At 36.2% G+C, this 21,488-nt stretch overlaps 1 protein-coding gene across 2 annotated transcripts; it reads left to right on the forward strand.

Annotated features, from left to right (window-relative positions):
- The first annotated feature begins 6,437 nt into the window (after positions 1 to 6,437).
- Positions 6,438 to 19,477, forward strand: LOC145997093 (trypsin-3-like). Of its 2 annotated transcripts, none has more exons than XM_083133713.1 (6): positions 6,438 to 6,509; positions 14,408 to 14,547; positions 16,488 to 16,579; positions 17,267 to 17,370; positions 18,386 to 18,579; positions 19,194 to 19,477. In XM_083133713.1, exons 2-6 carry the CDS (start codon positions 14,518 to 14,520, stop codon positions 19,410 to 19,412), a joined length of 639 nt encoding a protein of 212 aa, XP_082989839.1. In that variant the 5' UTR covers positions 6,438 to 6,509; positions 14,408 to 14,517; the 3' UTR covers positions 19,413 to 19,477. The 2 variants fall into 2 exon arrangements, with proteins under 2 accessions (XP_082989839.1, XP_082989840.1); XM_083133714.1 differs by lacking the exon at positions 6,438 to 6,509 and adding an exon at positions 6,570 to 6,658.
- Positions 19,478 to 21,488: the final 2,011 nt, after the last annotated feature.

Below are 21,488 nucleotides of genomic sequence, written 5' to 3' on the forward strand. Positions count from 1 at the left end.
TTTTCTAACGAAATTTTCATTTCTACACATCATTTTCAAAGAATGATTGTAAAACTATACTGTTAGTAAAGATAGTTGTTGATATGAAGAACGAATTACGTGTGTATAATTTGTTGCACAATATCAGGGTGGTTAGTTGACGAAAATTTCTTCAATGTGTGAAGTATTAGCTCCAGGAATTATGCATGAATTTTTCAATAGAAGTTTGAAATAGAGAAAACATCTGCTTGTACCCATGAATTTTTGAAAAGATCGCCTTCAAAACCGAGAATTATACTTGAATTTTATCATGGTCCTAGAGTGGCCACCCTAAATACATAACAATCTTTCTCATATTTGTTAATCTGTGACGATAATCTTATGTGCTGAAAATGATCTATCGACAGAAGCACGTTTTATGCCTCCAAAGGAAAAAGTATGTTAAAAAACTAAAATCCGAGGTTTACTTATAACATGACGTATTTGGTGTATAGTATTACCAACCACGGTAATATAGTAATGTACGCGGGTTCCATTTTATATAAACAATTCAATTCATGCCTGAAAAAAAGTACAACTTTACACAACGTCATACTTGTCTAGATGTTTCATATCCTATCTTCTACAGTTTGTGCACAAAAGTGCTATTTTTCAGTCACTTTTTGTTGCCAATATCACTGTAAACACACTAAAAATTTATTAGGCTATTATTATCTTTCAATTACCTTCAAAAAGTTCAATCAGTACAAAATTTTTTTATCGGGTTATTATGTACGAAGTTCAAAGAGAATCACTACGAACAGCATTATTCTGAATGGTTAACACAGTTGAACATGTCTACCTTAGAACCAGGCGCGTGCCCAGGATTTTCGTAAGGGGGGGGGGGTTATCAATCTAACACATTTTCCAGTTCACAGGTCAAATTTCTTGTAATAAATTAGATAATTAATATACTTGGATTTTACCCCAATGAACGCAATCAATGTATTTGCTATGGATGCTTCATGTTTTTATTGCATCATATAAAAGCACCTGCTTGAATATTTCCAAATTATTAATATTTTATATTTAATTGCTCAAATATAATTTTTAAAGAAAAAATATGTACACTCAACATTGTAACAACATTAAAGAGATTAAGACTACTTGATGTCTTAAAGACAGTAATAAATAAGGTACCACAGTTCAACAATTTAAATTCTGAAATTTAGGCATCGAGGTTTCTGTGTGAGTTCTGACAGTATGTCGTCACAAGTAACTTTTATATCCCGGTGAATGTTCAGAGCAGCTAACCCATTTAATCTTTCTTCGCAAATGGTATTTCGAAGATAGGTCTTCAAGTGCCTCAAAGTTGAGAATGATTTCTCATTTGATGTTGTTGTTACCGGGATTGTACATAATATGAGCAAACGTGTGTTTACCCAGGGAAATATTACTTCACTGCATATATCAATTGCTTCAAGAGCATTTACTAGACGTCTTTGCATTGCTGCAAGATGACGATACCACAGTTTCATTTCAGTGTGAGCGTCGTCGCCTTGTAATCAAGGTGTCCCGGGTTCAATACCCGGTGGAGGCTAATAGTGATTCGGATCTCACTTTAAACTTTAGGCCCAGTCCCGATTAGCCTTACTGTGCATAAAGTGGATTTAAAACATCAATTCAATCAACATTGTACTTGTTGTGGAGATGGTTTTGCTAAATATTGTGTACATTTTTGGCATTGTATTATTATATTATTGGTCAAAACATTTGTTTGACAGTCGACAAACAAATACGAACCGCTTCAGTAATTAACATTTTCTACTACAGTGTCATTAATGTGTCATATTCATTTTCATATTAGGTCTATGGAGAGGAATTTTGTATAATGTTAACGTTATGGAACTGCGAAACCAACTGTTGAAGGGGCCACTCCCCCTTCCCCTCCGAAGCCCAGTACCGCACCATAGGATCTGTCACTGAGCCCGACAAAATCTTGCCAGACAGTGCTCGAAATGCAAATTCGTAGCCGAAAAGGGAGGGGATGTTTGATCGATTTTGGAAATACGAGGGGGTACATCCTTGTATGGATCAACATGGAGACAATACAGTAGGTGGAGGATGCTCAATATGAAAATTATTCTAATTGGGGGTATGATTTGTGAAACTTTCTTAACTGGAGGCAGCATCCCCTACTTCGACCACTGATGCCAGAAAAGATGCTTTCAGAAAATGAATTTATTATTGCACACGTATATTACTTATTGTATTTGTTGCGTTTGTACAAGAGAAATATTCAGAAGATTTGTAAGGAATATTTACAGTTAATAGGATGCCTATCTAGTCTATCCCGTGTCGTAATACAAACTTTATCCCTTTCCTACAAAATAATAAAACTGTCCATGCCAACCGTGATTTTATAATGTGGTTGCATACATATACACTAGCGACATTAGTACCACTGCTCCGACGCCAGGGTTTCAAATACCTTGGTGGATCTATAAGATAGGTAATATCGTTTTTCGAGGGTTCGTGAACAAAACAAAAAGTAAATGATTTTAAAGTCCATTTTATATTCTGATACGTTAATCGGGACTGGTCTTAAAGTTTAAATTGGGATACGTACCACTGTGCAATGCACCTTCACAGGGGATCAAACCCAGGACCTCTTTGATTACACCACCATCGGTGAGGCCCCTGAAATCATTGAGGAAACTTGTTCATCATAATGTTCTCTCGCCCTGCGAAAGTTTATTGGTGATATAGGGTGACATCCTACACACGTCTTCCAGACATACACACTTCGGTACACCCTTCCCCTGCACACACACGATTGTATGCTTACAGCACATGCTATGCCCTCCCAGAAAAACAATTCTAAATCCGCCTATGGATATATGTGCTATCAAATAATGAACGTCACTTACCTCGACAATTCCTTGACATAATTTTGCAACAAGGTTTGCAATATCTTCTGTTATGCCTTCTTGTTGAATATCAAGAGTCTGAAAGTTCGCACGTTTCACTCTCGCAATTCGGATGGAATTCCTCTGAACTTAAATCGACCTTTTCTGACGTTCTATTTGTGGAAGGTGAAGCTTCAACTTCCATTTTTTTTTGTTTGTTTTTGAAATAATCTAATAATGTATTTCTCCTCTTTTTTCTATCCATCTTTAGTTCCACGTCAAAAATCTATTACACACGCAGAAACGTAACACACAACACGACCACTTCGACTTGCTACCTTGCAGACTGCAACTCGCTACAAGCCCGACCCTGTGGCCGAGTGGTTAGCACATCGCGCTGCAACGCCAAGGGTCCCGGGTTCGAATCCCGGTCGGGCTTGGTTGTTTGTGAATGTCAATTCATCAATTTCATCATTTCATCACTCATCCCCATCTTCGCAAATTAGCCAAGAGGCACAAAACGCGAAGTAAAATAAACTAAATCAAATCAAATCAAACTCGCTACAACCCCAGTGAACACCAGGACTTGGGACAAAGATACCGGGCGGTCGAATGTCTGAACCATGCATCAAGCTTGGTCCAGCTCAAATTACGTCACCAGTGTTGACAGCAACCAGTAGTGTTGGCAACTGCTAAATTATTTACGCACAAATTCAAGCGAGATCTTTCACACGTGTTACAAGAAAATTCAATAAACTGAAGGCTGGAAATTGGTTGCGAAAAAAATATCTAATTTGTAAAGAGCACAAGAGTAAAACGTATAATATTTTGGCATATTAATTGCTTTTATTTTGTTTATGAAACTGACTGGGCCAGTTGCGCTATATAACGCATCCCTCCCTTCCTCCCGGCATGCTATTGTACAAAACATCGCTTGCCTCCTTCGTAAAACCATGCCTCGCTACTGCCTGCAACAATTATTATTATTATTATAATTATTGATATTTTGAAATAAATATGCATCCAGGTGCGAAATAAGATTTTGACTTACTTTGCCTACTGATTGTAGTGATTCAAATCTCACAGAACTTTGCTCTGCTGGCATAAATGGTATAAGAAGGGGAAAGAAAGAAAAGGGACGTTCGCAGCACTGTCGTAACAGGAAAGGGAAGGTCATTCTCCTAAGAGGGTCATCGTGGGTGAAAGAAAGGGGAGGAGGGATTCCTTCAGTTCGCATTCCAAGGGGTACGGCTCTTTTCTTGACCATACTGAGAAGGAAATTCTCCTTCCTTTTCAGTGACTAAGGAATGAATGAATGCCTGTGCATTGCTGTCACTCAACTCCAATATTATCAAAAGTAATTGAAGAAGCAAATACATTTCTCATTGCCAAATGTAAACATTTTACAATATTGGCAATTTATGAAATAAAATGTATTTCTGCTTTGAATTTTTTTAAATGACGAAACCAATGGGGGGGTTTTAACCCCCACCAACCCCCCCCCCCTGGGCACGCCACTGCTTAGAACAAAGACGAAAAATTGAAAGGGACAATTTTATACAGAAGCACAATGTAGATAGTGAATACTTTTTGAATAATTAAAATTCCCAGAGGAATATCTCAATTCTATCATCTCTCAAAAAGGCCATAGGATTAATAGCTGAACTTGTAGAAAACTACAATGTGAACTAATGAGATTGTATAAGATTGTAGGTTTCATTCTCTTATTTTCTAATTAGATATTCAATTTTGTAATTTTGTATCTCCCATTTTGATATGGTGATGTACCTGGTTGTCATGTCGTGCTCATAACATTAATAAATATTATTATTAGTTCATATAATAATTGAATAGCGGTGATAAATTGTGACAAAAATCAAGAACACGTCAAACATCCTTTCTCCTTTTGTGTACGTGACTTTCGAAGCCAAGCCCAGTTCTTTCCTATTGCGGCATAACATTCAGTGAATGAAGAGGTGCATTCAACTAGAGATAACTCGTATCTATACAAAAACACGTTACGCTATGTTTTTTCCCCCTTCCCAAATTTTCCCGTTGTTTCCTCCAACACGTATCGTTAATTTATGCGCAGGGAGACTTCGATTGCAAATGCTCCACAAGCACAGTGACCCAATCCCTCCGAAAGGCATGATGCAACTTGTCATTTTCTTTCAGTAAAGGGGGAAAACACAGAACGTGCCCTTGCCCTTCGAAGATCAACGACACAAAGCACAGCTCCACGTGAGAATAAACACAGATAAGCAACTGGTATAAAGGCTTCCATTCGAATTGTGTCCTGCACTCAGGGACAAATCTCACCATGGTAAAGTTTGAAGCAGCAATTTTCCTAACCTTCTGCGTCTTCTCTTTTCAAGTTGGTAAGTTTCTTCAACTGTGGGGGTCAAATATTCAGCTCCAGTTGCTTGTAGTGGCAAATTTACGAAATCACACATTATAGCAATTTTGTGCAACGAATCAAAACAAATATAATTTTTTGTGCAAGTCAAACAACTGAGAAAATCACAAAGTTTCTACCTACCATCTACTTATAGTACAGTGGGATCCATGAGTATTACCGTGCAAATTGTCTATTTTCATTCATTTTTTCTCTTGAATTCTATGTGTTTTTAAGCGATGGATTTTTATGTATGCTGGTGCAGAAGTTGTCAACAGCTTGTTTCGAGTGTTCTTTTAATTCTTAAAGCTCTTATTGAGTCAAATAAGGTGCACGAACATGGTGATGGACAATTTGCGCGGTATTACTCACGGATCCCACTGTACCATAACTATCGAGAATATGATATATAGTACAGACGTTTTGTACAATTATATACAACAATATTTTCTCAAAATTTCTACCTACCATATGTTTGTAATACCACTTTCAAAGATAAAAAATTACCCCCACACCCCCTATACGCCTTCATGGCGTGGTGCTATGCACAGGGGATACACTTTACTTTTACTTTACATTGCAAGAATTTTGTAATAGTTTTGTACAATTTTGTAAAACAAATCAAATTTTTTGTACAGGTCGATTATGGAGAAAAATCAAAATATCTACCTACTATTTGCCTGTAGTACCACTTTTGAGAATCAAAAATTAATAGCGCAGGAATTTTGAACCATTTTTGTACAATTCTGTACAACAAATATTTAAGTTTTCTAACTTGCTAGGTCTTGTAAATAAGTACAATATCAAGAGATGACGCTCATCGTGGTGCAAGAGTAAAAAACACTTTAGATCAAATATCTCTTCTTCCATAGATGCACTAATTAGGAATTAAAATCAATGAAATTTGATATTACCAAGAATTGAAGATGAGCCACTTACAACTGAAATTTGCAAACGTAAAATTTCTATACAGAGCAAGTGTTTCATATTCAGCATAGAAAACTCACTGCATAAAAATTAATGAGTGCTTCATTGGCATCGTAAGCCAAAAAATCGTATCTTTAGCAAGCAAGTTCCTATTTGTTTATCTAGTGTTCAACATATGTCTCTGATAAATACATAAATACAACAATGCATACATTATTATGCGAAATTATCTACGTAACCATTATGATGAATAATGTTGGAACAGCCTATCTTTGAGCAAATGTGATTCGGAGTTGAGTCCAAATTTTTGCTACTTTTCAGTAAGTATCAGGTTAGGAGATCTTTTTCTTTATGAATTCTTAAAAAACATTATTAAGTGTATTAATGTGTTTTAATTAATATCCAGAAGACAGCAGTGGTGCTTCCTTTGGAGAAACTAGGATCGTCGGTGGCTACAGTGCTTCACAAGGTTCGTGATTTTCATTTGTTTTTCCTTCTTTTCTATTTACATATGTTCAAGTGTTGAAAAGAGCTTATTTTGATTGGAGCCTAATAGATGCCGCTGGGAGATGATGGCTTCAGTTTACATACTACTTGACACACAATCATGGTTTGATACCATATTAATCAGTAACTTATTGCAACTTTTTAGATTTCTCTACGAAAAGTAATTTTCCTTCTGTTCTTTACCTTTATTCAGCACAAGGTCTATCTGCAACTCACCTTACTGCAGTTGAAATTCCTCGTTTATATTACAATTTAATGCAATACAAAAAACAAGTGCATTCATTAGTTTCGAAGTCCACTTCCATGCTTTCATACTGAGTAAAAATGGTTATAAATAAATGTGTAATTTCAAATATCAATATTGCCTTCTATAATTTCGGATATACGTATAAACAGGATAATGAAGTAGCTAAGACATGAACACGTTAATTACAAATACTTATACACTACATTATGAATTGTTATTTTGTAACGTCTCGCAGTTATGAATATTCACATAGGAGTGAAGACTTGGATAGATGAAATAAGAATACACTAACTGTACATGAAACACAAACCAAGATTTAATGATATTTCAACAGCCGTACAACATGGTCTCCAAGGAACTAATCAAGCACAGACTAAAAAAATGTGTGTAGTCTGTAGTTGATTAAAAAAGTTTTTAAATTTCAATGGAGTTTACTTCGCCGATAAAAATGTAAAATTATTTTTCATGAATTTTCTTTCTTGAGCAAAGGCCGAAAATTAACTTGTAGGATCTACACTAGAGTACTGTATGGATCCACTTTCGCTCGCTTGTACTCGTTCCAGTCTTCCACCCTGGAGCGTATACAATGGGATATAATTTTAATGTGACAATTATCGTAAAGTTCAAATCACAAAGCCTGAGACCTTCTGTAAACAAAACCACCTGCATGCAGAAAGCATTGCAAACTCATAGAAGTAAAATAATCCACACGAAAATCCAGCGTTGTTACAAGATTCATTACGTAAGGTAAAACAATGGCCAATTTGTAGTATGGGATACGCTGCCGCGAATGACGTCTCACTTTAAACTCAATGTTCTTTCTTTTTTTACTTATTGCTTCACCTTTATGGTTAACTCTTTGCACCAGTAATCATTTCCCAAAAATTTGGCTTCATGTGAATTGAATATATTTAACTTGCATTTTTTTTAAACAAAATGATATAACATGGTAATGTATATTTCTAAGGATGATATAGATAGGAGTGTATTTGAAATTTGTTTGTAGATTTTATGTAAATAGAATATATAATGGGCATAAACAGCCATATGCATTGCTGTAAGTCCAATAAATATGAAGGGCCAGGGGGAAAAACGATGAATGTCGATTTTTCGCCCATTTTGAGATCGCAGCGCCATCTGATAGTTCAGTAGCTGTACTATAAGAATGAGAACGGCCTTGGTTGGGAAACGATGAGAAGTGCCTGAAAAACGCATTATTATTTTGGCATATATTAACGTACTTATGGAAAGAAATACTTTGTTTTTCATTTCCTGGCAAATCGTCTCGAATGAACATTCATCGTTTTTCCCCCTGGCCCTTCATATATTGATGATGATGATCAAAACAAGACAAAGAAAGTTCGTAAATTTATTGCGGCTGGAAACTTTGACAAGCATCCAATAACGATTTTTGTTCCGCCAAATATTGTGCACTTCGTAAAATAACTTGGTGACATAGCAAGGCAAGGTAAGTGTGAACATTTTGTAGTAATATGCATTGTAACTTTCAATGAGCTTAGAGATTTGTGTACATAATGATATTTTATAACATTGGTTATTTTCTAAAAATAATCATGTGAACAGCAAGGAAGTAGTGCAACTTAGTAATATTGCCTGACTTATCCTTAGAAAAATAACATGACGAGTTCTATGCGTGCGGGAAGGTCTCCGTGTTCTCCGAGCATGTTTTCAAAACACCAGCAAGGACAGTGGCCGCGGTGGCTCAGTCGGTAGTTCCTCGGTGGACGCCGTGGGTGTTGGACGTGCTGATATCGTTCTCTGGTAGTGCGTTCCCCGAGTGCAGCTAGTGAGTCAACTATGTCTGAAAAATTGGACTTGTAACATAAGAGACAAATCGATAAACTTGTAAGTACTATAGTGGCAAGTAAGAATAACGAAATGAATAGGTTAAATACGATAAAGATAAGCTTTCCAGTGAATGCTCCTAAACCGAGGGCAACGGATATACATGAATTTATTCACGGACAATTCCGTCTGCATGTTGACGAATTGATGGGAATACAACTCCCGACAATTTTGCGTTGTGTGTATATTAAATTTGTGAGAGAAGCGACAATGAGAAAACTATTAGAACAGCATGGGGCTGACATGGAGTTTCGTTACGCTGATGGCAATAGTGTGAAAGTGTCATTAGAAGATGCGGGAAGGGAAGTGAAATTTGTGCGTGTCTTTAATCTCCCATTGGAAATGGACGATGAAAGCGTGAAAGAAAAACTGCGAGAATTTGGAACTGTCGATAGTGTAGACAAAGAACAATGGTCGGGGAACTTTCGATACCCAGTGTATAATGGAGTGCGAGTGGCTAAAATGGAAGTCACAAAACCAATACCTTCGTTTCTATTAATACGCTCGTTTCAGTGTCACGTTATCTATGATGGACAGCAACGGACGTGCCAGATTTGTCACCAGCCTGGTCACGAACGTAGGATGTGCGACCTTCGTCAACCCACTGTCCTGAGAGTTCCGCTCAGGCAAGGACGAAACTACAGTCAAGTGGCGCAACAACGAGAAGGACCATACCAAGAAGTTCCATCCAATGAAACACCTTCTACTAGCCTTGAGAATCGGCTGGAATCAACTGAAATACACACAGAAAGACACCCTAACCCCCAGAAGGACGGGACACCTACCAACCCCGTAGAAGACACCACGAAAGAAGCAGAAGTGGCAGTGGCGGCTTCGAAGATCCCAGAGGAAGATGGTACACCATGTGTGGTAACTAAGGAAGAAAACTCCAAACCGGAATCAGTGAGAGAAGTAGTCGTAGAGGATGGCGTGGTACGCACCAATGACATTAAGGATCAGAAGACAGCAGAAAGACAGGAAGAACAACAAAACGCAATGGGAGACGATATGGATAGTGAGTTGATTACTGATGAAGATAGTGAGAGTAGTAGTGTAAATATGAAAATGGTAGTGGAAAATGTAACTGGTACAAAAAAACGGACTAAAAGTGCGGCGAAAGTGAGCGACATGAACTTAGCGAAAAGAAGATCTAGGCGAAGGGTAGGTGATTTAAGTAAATCAAAACAATAATTTAACAAATAGTTTGGCCTTGATAATTGGTGTGAAATATTGCATATATAGCCAAAATAAGATTAAGGTAAAATGAACTGGAAAAAAGTATTTTCTTATAATTCTATATATATTTATATATATATACATGTAATCCTTAGTTTTTCATTATACATTCATAATATGTTGACCTATACAGTAGCTACTATTAATTATAATAAGTCGTGTAGTAAAATTAAGCAGGAAGCTTTACTAGACTTCCTTAAAAAAGCATATGTGGATATAGCCTTTTTGCAAGAAATTGGAACTCCATATTTAGAAGACGGTAACATATATGATGTGTATAATAATTTTACTCCACAAAATCATGGTACAGCTCTCTATATTCGTAAAGGAATACCGATACAACAGGTACAATGTTACTATTCAGGAAGAATAATAACAGCAATATTAAATGGAATAAAACTTTGTAATATTTACGCACCTTCTGGTTCACAAAACAGAACACAGCGGAACCACTTCTTTCTAGAAGACGTGGCGGCGGAACTAAGTGGTAATATTACATCTATCATCTTAGGAGGTGATTTTAATTCAGTTCTAAGAACCATTGATCAAAAACCAGGTTACAACTACTTTAAAGGCATTAATAGATGGATTACAATTAGTTGATACATGGGAATATGTTAAAGGAAATGAAGAAGGTTATACGTACATCAAACCAAATCATGCCTCGCGCATTGATAGAATTTATGTATCTAATAATATTAAGCACCATGTTTCTAATGTGCAAACTTTCCCAATTTGCTTTACAGACCATTTTGCATATATCGTTAGGATCAAAATAGATTCAGATAATATTTGTAGAGGGCCAGGTTTCTGGCATTTAAATAATGCATTGATTCAAGACAAGGAATTTATAGTACGTTTTCAAGAAAAATGGAAGACGTGGTCAACAAAAACTACTTATAAGACAAATCTTGTGCAGTGGTGGGAGAGTTGCTTTAAAGTAGAATTCCAAAAACTTTGTAAAAACTATGGAAAACAAAAATATCAAGACAGAAATAGTATGTACAATTTTTACTATAGTGTTTTGCATGAATTAAAATATCAAGTATTGCAAGGTAAGTCAGTACAAGATAAAATTAAGCATGTTCAGGCGATATTATTAGGATTCCATAGAAATAAAATAAAAGGTATTCAAGTAAGAAGTAAGGTACAGCCTTTTGATCACGGAGAAACAACCACATTATATCATATAAAACAAGAACGAAATAGAGGTCAGAGAAAAATTATAAACAAAATTAAAAACAAACATGAGAAAGAAATTATAATGCAATCTGAAATTCAACAAGTAATAAAGGAACATTTTCACCAAAAATTTGAAACAGAAACGATCGACATAATAGAGGGCAACATAATAATAAATAATATACCCACAATACTTCAGGATGAAGATAGAAATATATTAGAAAAAGAGTTTACTCAGGATGAAATAACTAAAGCGGTTTTCAGTTTACGTGGAAATGTATCACCAGGTATCGATGGTATTACAAGTGAAGGTTACAAAAAGATATGGCCTACTATAGGACCCACAGTAACTAAGTGGGTTCAAGAGGTATTTCACAAAATTAAGATAGGAAAAAAATTGTAGTACTGGAGTGACTGTTTTAATACCTAAGGTAAAGAAACCGATAACAAGTAATGAATACAGACCAATTAATCTAATGAATGTTGAGTATAAAATATTAACAAAAATAATATCAAATAGGTTAAAACCATATATGTCATTGTTAGTAGGTAACACACAATATGGAATGCCAAGTGTTGGCACCATACACCAAGCATTAATGATAACTAGAGATATAATAGCAACATATGAAGAGAAGAATGACACTGACGCAGCTATTTTCACGCTTGACTTTGCATCTGCATATGATTATGTTAGCCATAAATACTTAAAATTAGTTTTACAAAAACTTGGATTTGGTGACAAATTTATTAGTTGGGTGCAACTATTAACTAGAAATATATATATTAAGGTACTTGTTAATGGGTTCCTAACAGGTGAAAAGAGGAGTCTTACAAGGATCCCCGTTAAGTTCATATCTGTTCATGTTATCGTTATCACCTTTTCTGAACATAATTCAAACAAAATTATCATCTCTGAGATATTGTGAAAATAACTTACATGTATGTGGGTATATGGACGATGTAACAGCCTTCATTAACTCGAAGACTGATTATGAGGAAGTTATAGTCTGTCTAAATGAATACATGCAAATATCAGGTGCAAAAATTAATTATAAAAAATCGTATTTGTTGCCACTGGGAAAGCAAACAAACTTAACATATGGACGTGAAATTGTAACTAAAGATAAAGTAAGAATATTGGGAATAGTTTTTCAGAATAAATTACAATCAACGATCAATATAAATTTTGAAACAATAATAAATAACATACAAGGTTTGATTAAAACCAATGTGTTAAGAAATTTATCGCTTATATCACGAGTGCATTATTTAAACAGATACATATTCGCAAAAGTTTGGTTTGTTGCAGCACTCTTTCCTTTGTCAACAAATTTTGCATCACGTTTACGATCGCTAGCTACGTATTTCTTGTGGCAAGGTCAGGTTTTCAGAGTGGCTTATAACACTGCAGTGCAACAGCGAACGGCAGGTGGATTGGGACTAATGCACGTGGAATGGAAAGCAGCGAAAGTAGAGCAACAAACTCCCAATAAGGAATGGAACTTAGTATGGACGAATGTTTGGGCGAAACATTTAACTAACAAGGTTCAATCCTTATGGTACATATTAGTACATGATAAATATGATACCAAAAGTAAAAGACATCGACTTCAATTCAGTGACACGTCATTATGTAATGTGTGCAATGAGGAAGATACAATAGAACACAGAATATCTAAATGTCGTCACGCAAGTACCATGTGGCAACAATTACGAAACATGTTAAGTAGAATATGTCGTACATCAACAGCAAATTATACGACACAGACTGTAATAATACCAGATTTTAAGTATTATCCTAAAACCAAATGGAATGCAGTACAATGGCTTATTAGCAATTCTATTTACTATACTTTAAACTGCACAAATATTAAGTACGCATGTAATTTTAAAGATTTCTTACAACAAGAATTAATGCAAAACACTATTGTTTATAATAGAAAGAATTATGCAAATTTCCTAAAGGTTGTATATGAATGAAAAGAAGGTATCTCATTTTTAACCATGTTTATATAAAATGTAATTTGTAATAATAGTAAAAAAAATAAAAAATAAAAAAGTTGGTTAGGCAAAAAAAAAAAAAGTCGGTAACGCGTCTGACTACCATGCTAAAGGTCCCGGGTTCGATCCCCGGCCGGTTCAAATCCGGGAACTTTTCTAACGGTGAAAGCGGCCCCGGCGCCCACCCAGCGTCGAATAACATGGGTACCTGGGGGAAACCCTGGGGGGTAAAGGCGGTCAGGGGCGTGATGCTGATCACATCACCCCCACTCACGACCGGATCAAGAAAGTGTGGGGCGTTACCCCCACACCCCCTATACGCCTTCATGGCGTGGTGCTATGCACAGGGGAACACTTTACCTTTACCTTTTACCAGCAAGGACAGCCTTTGAAAAGGGGTGAGAAACAGATTCTACTCAATATTTATGTAACGTTCTGTCAGTGGTATCCTGAGGAACCAGTAAATGAAGTGGTTAAGTTTGTATCCCAGTCCAGTGGTGTGTCAGTGTCTGCAGTTTTAAGGGTTATGAAAGAGAGAATGACCGGGAGAGTAACAATGTATGCGGCTGCATATTCGTCTGATGTTTTGAGAGCGGGTTCCCACATTCAGAGGCTCTTATATAAAATGAATAGGTGCGGCGAACTATAAGTGTAAGAGCAGATGATTGCGGTCATGAATCAGCTGACGCGGAGTGATACATCGAACCGGTGAGACCGTTTGTTTACAGAAGGTCTCAGGGTTGGTGATTTACACTTTAGACACATATATGTCGCAGTTTCAGCCCATAATCATCTGTTTCATTTTTCATACATCACTGTAATGGTATGATATACTAAACTACAATTTAACATCAGAATGATGACTGTCTTCACTTAAGTTTCAATTTCACTGCGTCTTTCACCTCACGATCCATATTTGAGGTCCCACTACCACAGACAAATTACGGTTACACATGTGCTACTGGGCTTCGAGTGCATACCGCTCGTTTTGCCTGTTCGAACTTTTTTTCGCTCGAGGGAAGAAGCTCTCCATTCCGTACGCTATCGTCCGTGTAAACTATTTGGCGCTCGAGCGAAATCCTTTTCCTGCAGCACTCCAGTCTACACCTAATAGAAGCTGCACGCAGTTCCACGTTAACCTTGAAAGTAACTTTCGAAATGAAAATTCCATTGCAGGACAGTTTCCCTACCAAGTTTCCCTGCAAGCTGTGAGAGGTGGAGGCTTGTCCCACTTCTGTGGAGGATCCATCGCCAGCGAGACGTGGGTGGTAACCGCTGCCCACTGCATGGAAGGAATGCAACCCTGGTCCTTCAAGGTACGTGAAATAAAGATGCCCTAAACTAATCAAAGACGTTTGCTAAATCAAGATTTGATATTGTGTCTCTTAAGGATACACTGCAAACGTTATAATTATTATTATGCTCTGCGATTTCATACTGTCGCACTATAAATATTTATTGTATTAATTGCTCAGAAATATGTCTAATTTTTGCAATACATAGTTGTCTACATTTATAGCCTCCGTGGCGGAGAGGCTAGCGTTCGGCCTTCGCATGGGTGCTGTTTGTGAGTGTCGTTTCGTCAATTTCATCATATCATCACTCATCCTCATCTTCGCGATTAGCCAAAAATGTCAGAAAAGCGAAGTAAAATCAGCCAAATCAATATATACACAAATATTTTTAATTTAGCAATTTGTAAATGCCTCTAGAATAGTTTCTCCAGTTAAATAAACGTTCACTCAATTTCAAGATATAGAATTAAGTGCTTTATTTCTGAGGAACGTAATTGGATTATATTTACACATGTTTTCATTGCATTTGTTTCTCTTTCATCAACTATACAGGGTGTCCCAGAAGTCTTTCCCTGATTACAAACTTTATTCATATCCGCAAGGTAGAGATGTGAAAGTAGTGCCACAATGTTGGAAAACTAACCAAGTTTATTTGTTGCAGGTTTCAGTAATGTGACTGTAGTGTAGCAGTGTCAGTGCCAAGGAATCTGGAATTAATGCTCTTGACATCGGGTGGCATCTTTCCATACAATGTTTCTTGGACTTGACAGGATTTGGGAATGAAGATAAATTCCATTTTTTAAATACCAACTTGTTGATGGCAGATATTCTACACGAAAGAATTCTGTACATTGGAAAGTTCCTCTGCACTGTTATTGGTGACCGGGTCTCGTGATACCAGAGGACATGCTGAGCTTTATCCTGATTTGTGAACATTTCCGGTTTTCTGGGCACTGACACTGCTACACTACAGCCACGTTACTCAAACCTGCAACAAAAAAAACTTGGTTAGTTTTCCAACATTTTGGCACCACTTTCACATCTCTTCCTTGCATATAGCGGATATGAATAAAGTTTGTAATCAGGGAAATACTTCTGGGACACCCGGTATTTCGAACAAGAGCGAAATATAAAAACTCAGGCATGCTTGGAATGTATTAATTGAGTTGCTGTTGTTTATTTTCTGAGTATATTCAGTGCTGGAAGTGAGAATTTCTAGCTGGTGGAATGCCTGGTCGAGTGTGGGATGGAATACAGTGTAAAAGGCGGGAGATGCTTCTGGAAGTCAAGAAAGTCAAGAAAAATTCAAGAAATTATGCTTGTGGTCAAGAATTGTTTATATATTTGTTTTACAATATAGTGAATTTACATTGTTATATACTTGTACTGGGATTTGATAAAATTGAATATTTAGAAATCTAAAATTGTATTGACTTGTGGTCAAGATTTGCTCATTTTGTTTCTTAAGAATTACGTTCTTGCATGCGTGAAAATATTTCATATTAATTTTATATTGTTGTAAAAATATTAAATAAAGCAATGTGCTCATTCCCCATCCAGGATGAAGTTTGAAGCATTAATTTTTACTGGCATTAATAATTAAAGCAAGTCTAAACGTCTTGTTACAGTACAGCTTCAGTTCTCATCTTCAGTTCTAATAAGCCTTGTTGTAGGGGTTTCTGATTGAATAAAAATATTTATTTTCTTAATTTTCAACTATACCTAAGTATCTTAATGAAAATTTTGTTCGCTGGGGAGACTACACCCCCCATGTCCCCCTTCTCTCTTTTTCTTCGTGCACTGAGTATGTTACATATTTAGTGAAATTTGTAAAGCAAAGGATGCGGTAGAATCATAATGTGTCCATTTACATATGCATGTTATTTTGAAATAATAACGTGGGACAATGCATCATTGGAACATTCAACAAAGAAAAGCATGTATTGTTGTCACGTTTTCAGGTTGTTGCTGGGGAACACAACATCAGAGTACCCGATAACTCAGAGCAGAGAAGAGATGTGGCCCAAATCATTGTCCATGAGAGCTACAACAGGTAATATAACTTTGAAATTGAATACGCGAGTGCTACTTTTCACAGCCAATGTTAAATTTCATTGATATAACATTAATACAGTGTAATTCAGAAGAAAATCAACCAGCTGTGGCAACAATAGATGCACAAATGATTTACTAGGTATGTGTGTGACGAATTAGCCGTAAGTTGAAAATTAATGCTGTGTTCTGTGCAATGCAACGTACCTTAAATCACACGGTGTGTGGATATAAGGTTCCGCATATTCTCGATCTAAGTCATAGTAGATAGAGCTGGTCACAATAGCTACAGGCTCTGGTCACATTTTCTCTTCCCTGTTTGATCATCTCAAAATTGGTTAAAACACAACATAGGTTGAAAAGATGATGAAATTTATTAATATCACTCACACGGTAGGAGTTTCTAAAATATCAAACTAGCAAAATTGAAGGTAGAAAATAGCTGTTCTTGTTATGGATAATATAATTAATGTACACCTGGTAAAAATTTAGATCGAAATTATTTAGAGAGAACATTTTATGGTTATATTTCAAAAGTATTTACTGACAATAAATAAATAGTAACAATTAAATTATAACTATTAAATTGTACCATCCTTGGGCTGCTAAGTTCAGCCCAACCCATTATTTCTTTATACATATGGTAACATATCCATATAAGATTGTTAAACTATCTGTTCTTTTACAGGCATACCATGCAGAACGACATTGCACTGGTTCGACTATCTCAGCCGTTAACTTTCAACACCTATGTTCGTCCGATAAGTTTCGATACCTACGGACCTCAAACAGGTAAACACAAACTTAGGGAAATGAGCAACAATGCGTTTCCAGTTGATTGCTAATTAAATTATAGTACAGTTCTACCAACTTTAGTAACTTAACTACAAGCATTATATCATTATATCACACTCACTTTACGGGCATAATTTAATCAGTTGCAGTTTAATACGAGAAAATAACTGATACTCTCCAAATAAGAAATACAAAAATTGTTCAATAGGTAGAATGTTATATATCTAGTATCCTTCTCAGAACCAACCAATATATACATTTCGCACTTTTCAGTTTAAAACTATTATAAGTTACACAATCAGTACTCTGAATATAGATATGGGAAAAATTGTTCAATAGGGAAAATATGTTATATGCCCAATATGTTTCTCACAGACAACCAATGCATACAAACATACCTTTCTCATTTCTAGTTTAAAACTTATAAAAATATCACTACTCTGAAAAATTGTTCAATAGGTAGAAAATGATGCATATCCTTTAAGCTCCTTACACACAGCCAATACATACCTTTTCTCTTTTCCAATTTAGAACTTATAAAAATTATATAATCAGTATTTTGAATATGTGAAAAATTGTTCAATAGGTAGAAAATGTTACATATCCAATATGATCCTTACAAACAAAAAAAAAACATACATTTTTCATTTCTAGCTCAAAACTTATAAAAGTGAAACCATCTGAATATAAATATGTGATATTGACAAAATATATTACAATATCAATACATACCACTTTATACTGAATTTATACTTTTTTGTATTTTACGTCGCTTTGATGTTACTACCAGATGGGGAAGATTTATTTTGAGACATATAGTGAGATTATCAGGTTAGGGTCCATGTCATAAACCAGGAAATTAAAATTGTAATGTCACTTGTATTATGTCTGTTACTTATAGAGTGCAAAAATACCGATTTCTCCTGAAATTGGACATTTTACTTCTCTTGCCAAATAACATATAAATAAATGTTGGGGGAAGTTTATATAGGTACTCTCTCTTCCCTAATAGGAACCCATTGCATTGTTTCTGGATGGGGAAGCACCAGTCGAGGAAGCACTCCCATATTGCCCCAGTACCTGCAATACACCACTGTCCCAACAATAGATATGGCAACGTGCCAGAGGCTGTGGGGTAGCTATTCTGCCATTGGACAAAGCCAAGTTTGTACTGGACCATTACAAGGAGGAAGGTCAGCCTGCGTGGTAAGTACCTACTATCGTTTACAGCCGACAATATGTAGGGGAGCTTTTAGACCGAAGCGAAAATCGAATGAATACATACTAATAGATTGAAGGAGCCGTGTCGCATGACGCTTGTCACTTAGATGTGAAAAGCTCTGTCGTACGTCACTTGTTACCTGTCACTTCAGTCGGTACCATTTTACATTTCACAAAGTTTAGAAGATTTTCTGTAGCTAGCGCTCATTATGATTTGCATATTTTCTCTTACAAGTAATATTTGAAAGTATAAAATCTAGTGTCTATGCACTTGGCATAAGGCTTGAAGCTTTTAGGAATTGTGTATTACCAGTAGACCAATAATTGTTAATATTGCACTACTTTCAATAAATATGTATAATGTAGATGTACAAAAAAGAAACAAATGTGAGTACTGTCTAGTATGAGATTATCCAGAATTTTCCATATGGATGTGTAAGTTCATATTCAGGTTGGTGTAAGGATAATTTTGTAGCCAGTGACCATAAATTTGGCTAGTCGAAAAAATCTTAGGGAGTGTTGAGGAAATGTTGATGGTGTGTGGATAAATCACTGTGCCTAGGAGTCTGCATCATTTAACTCTTCTCTGATTCTCCCAGGGCGACTCAGGTGGTCCACTCGCTTGCAATGGTCGTTTGTCAGGAATCGTATCCTTCGGGAATGTCCCTTGTGGAACTCCCAACTCTCCAGCCGTCTTCACAAGGGTCTCCTCCTACAGAAGCTGGATCCAGAGATACACAGGGAGAAGCATCCATTTGGAATCCTCTGAAGACTACAACGTCATCCCTGAAGATTCAGCTCTGGACGCCGAGGTCTGATGTGGATGGTGGGTAATGGCGTGTGTGGAACTACCAGTATTATCGTGTTGCAGTTGATTAATTTTATGACAGCTCTGAAAATAAATTATTTATTCTATTCTACTTCTTGTGCATTTAATGTTATTCAGAATCCATAACATGCTTTCACAAATGCATCATGGTTACACACAATGTTGCAAAGCAATGTTTCATGTCGATTGATTTAAATCTTTGGTTATTAACTGGCAGACGAGGAACAAGTTTGGTTAAGGTTAACCCAAGATCATCAGACTCAGCTTAAGAATACACAAGGTCATGAATTTGATAGGAAATCAGAGGTCAGAGGTTGAAATCCTGAATGAAGTTCCAGTTCTTCTCCATGCTCCTTCTGTCAACTGCTTTAATCATTTCGTCAGTCCCGGTGGTCGAGTTTAACATAGAGAAGTTGAAAAGTGGAAGAAAATTATATTATGATCTACCAGCACAATGAGTCTGCTGACACAAAAGGTAAGTTTTACTTGGTAGAATGGTGTAACGTTGTTGAAAGGATCTACACATATCTGTTACTTCTTCACTTTCCGCCAGAACGGCCTGAAAAGAATCGGAACATAAATGTTTATTCTTTACCCTTCAGTGGAAGGGTGTGGAATATACTTAACGTTTCTTCGTTACCTTCTGGTGGAATGTTGTGGAAAAGATCAAAATATAAATTTTTCTTCTTCTCCGTCTGATGGAACGGTGTGGAAATAAATGTTTATTTTCTACCCGTCGGTGGAACGTTGTAGAAAGGATCTACACATACATGGTTATACTTTACACTTCGGTGGAACATTGTGGAAAAGATCAAAACATACGTGTTTCCTTTTACCCGTGGCTGGAGGTGGAACGTTGTGGAAAGGATCTAAGCATACATATTCCTTCTTTACCCTTAGGTGGAACGTCGTGAAAATGATGTAAACATACATGTTTCTTCTTTATTCTTCGGTGGAACGTTGAGGAAATTATGTAAACATGCATGTTTCTTCTTTACCCTTCGGTGGAACGTTGATAAAATGATGTAAACATACATATTTCTTCTTTACTCTTCGGTGGAACGTTGTGGAAATTATGTAAACATACATGTTTCTTCTTTACCCTTCGGTGGAACGTTGATAAAATGATGTAAACATACATGTTTCTTCTTTACCCTTCGATGGGACATTGTGGAAATTATGTAAACATACATGTTTCTTCTTTATTCTTCGGTGGAACGTTGAGGAAATTATGTAAACATACATGTTTCTTCTTTACCCTTCGGTGGAACATTGAGAAAATTATGTAAACATGCATGTTTCTTCTTTACCCTTCGGTGGAACGTTGATAAAATGATGTAAACATACATGTTTCTTCTTTACTCTTCGGTGGAACGTTGTGGAAATTATGTAAACATACATGTTTCTTCTTTACCCTTCGGTGGAACGTTGAGGAAATGATGTAAACATACATGTTTCTTCTTTACCCTTCGAAGGGACATTGTGGAAATTATGTAAACATACATATTTCTTCTTTACCCTTCGGTGGAACGTTGAGGAAATTATGTAAACATACATGTTTCTTCTTTACTCTTCGGTGGAACATTGAGAAAATTATGTAAACATACATGTTTCTTCTTTACCCTTCGGTGGAACATTGAGAAAATTATGTAAACATGCATGTTTCTTCTTTACCCTTCGGTGGAACGTTGATAAAATGATGTAAACATACATGTTTCTTCTTTACTCTTCGGTGGAACGTTGAGGAAATTATGTAAACATACATGTTTCTTCTTTACCCTTCGGTGGAACATTGAGAAAATTATGTAAACATGCATGTTTCTTCTTTACCCTTCGATGGGACATTGTGGAAATTATGTAAACATACATGTTTCTTCTTTACCCTTCGGTGGAACGTTGATAAAATGATGTAAACATACATGTTTCTTCTTTACTCTTCGGTGGAACGTTGAGGAAATTATGTAAACATACATGTTTCTTCTTTACCCTTCGGTGGAACATTGAGAAAATTATGTAAACATGCATGTTTCTTCTTTACCCTTCGGTGGAACGTTGATAAAATGAT

Source organism: Lepisma saccharinum, chromosome 13 (genome assembly GCF_977018435.1).
Source record: "Lepisma saccharinum chromosome 13, izLepSacc3.1, whole genome shotgun sequence".
Classification (NCBI taxonomy): Eukaryota; Metazoa; Arthropoda; class Insecta; order Zygentoma; family Lepismatidae; genus Lepisma; species Lepisma saccharinum.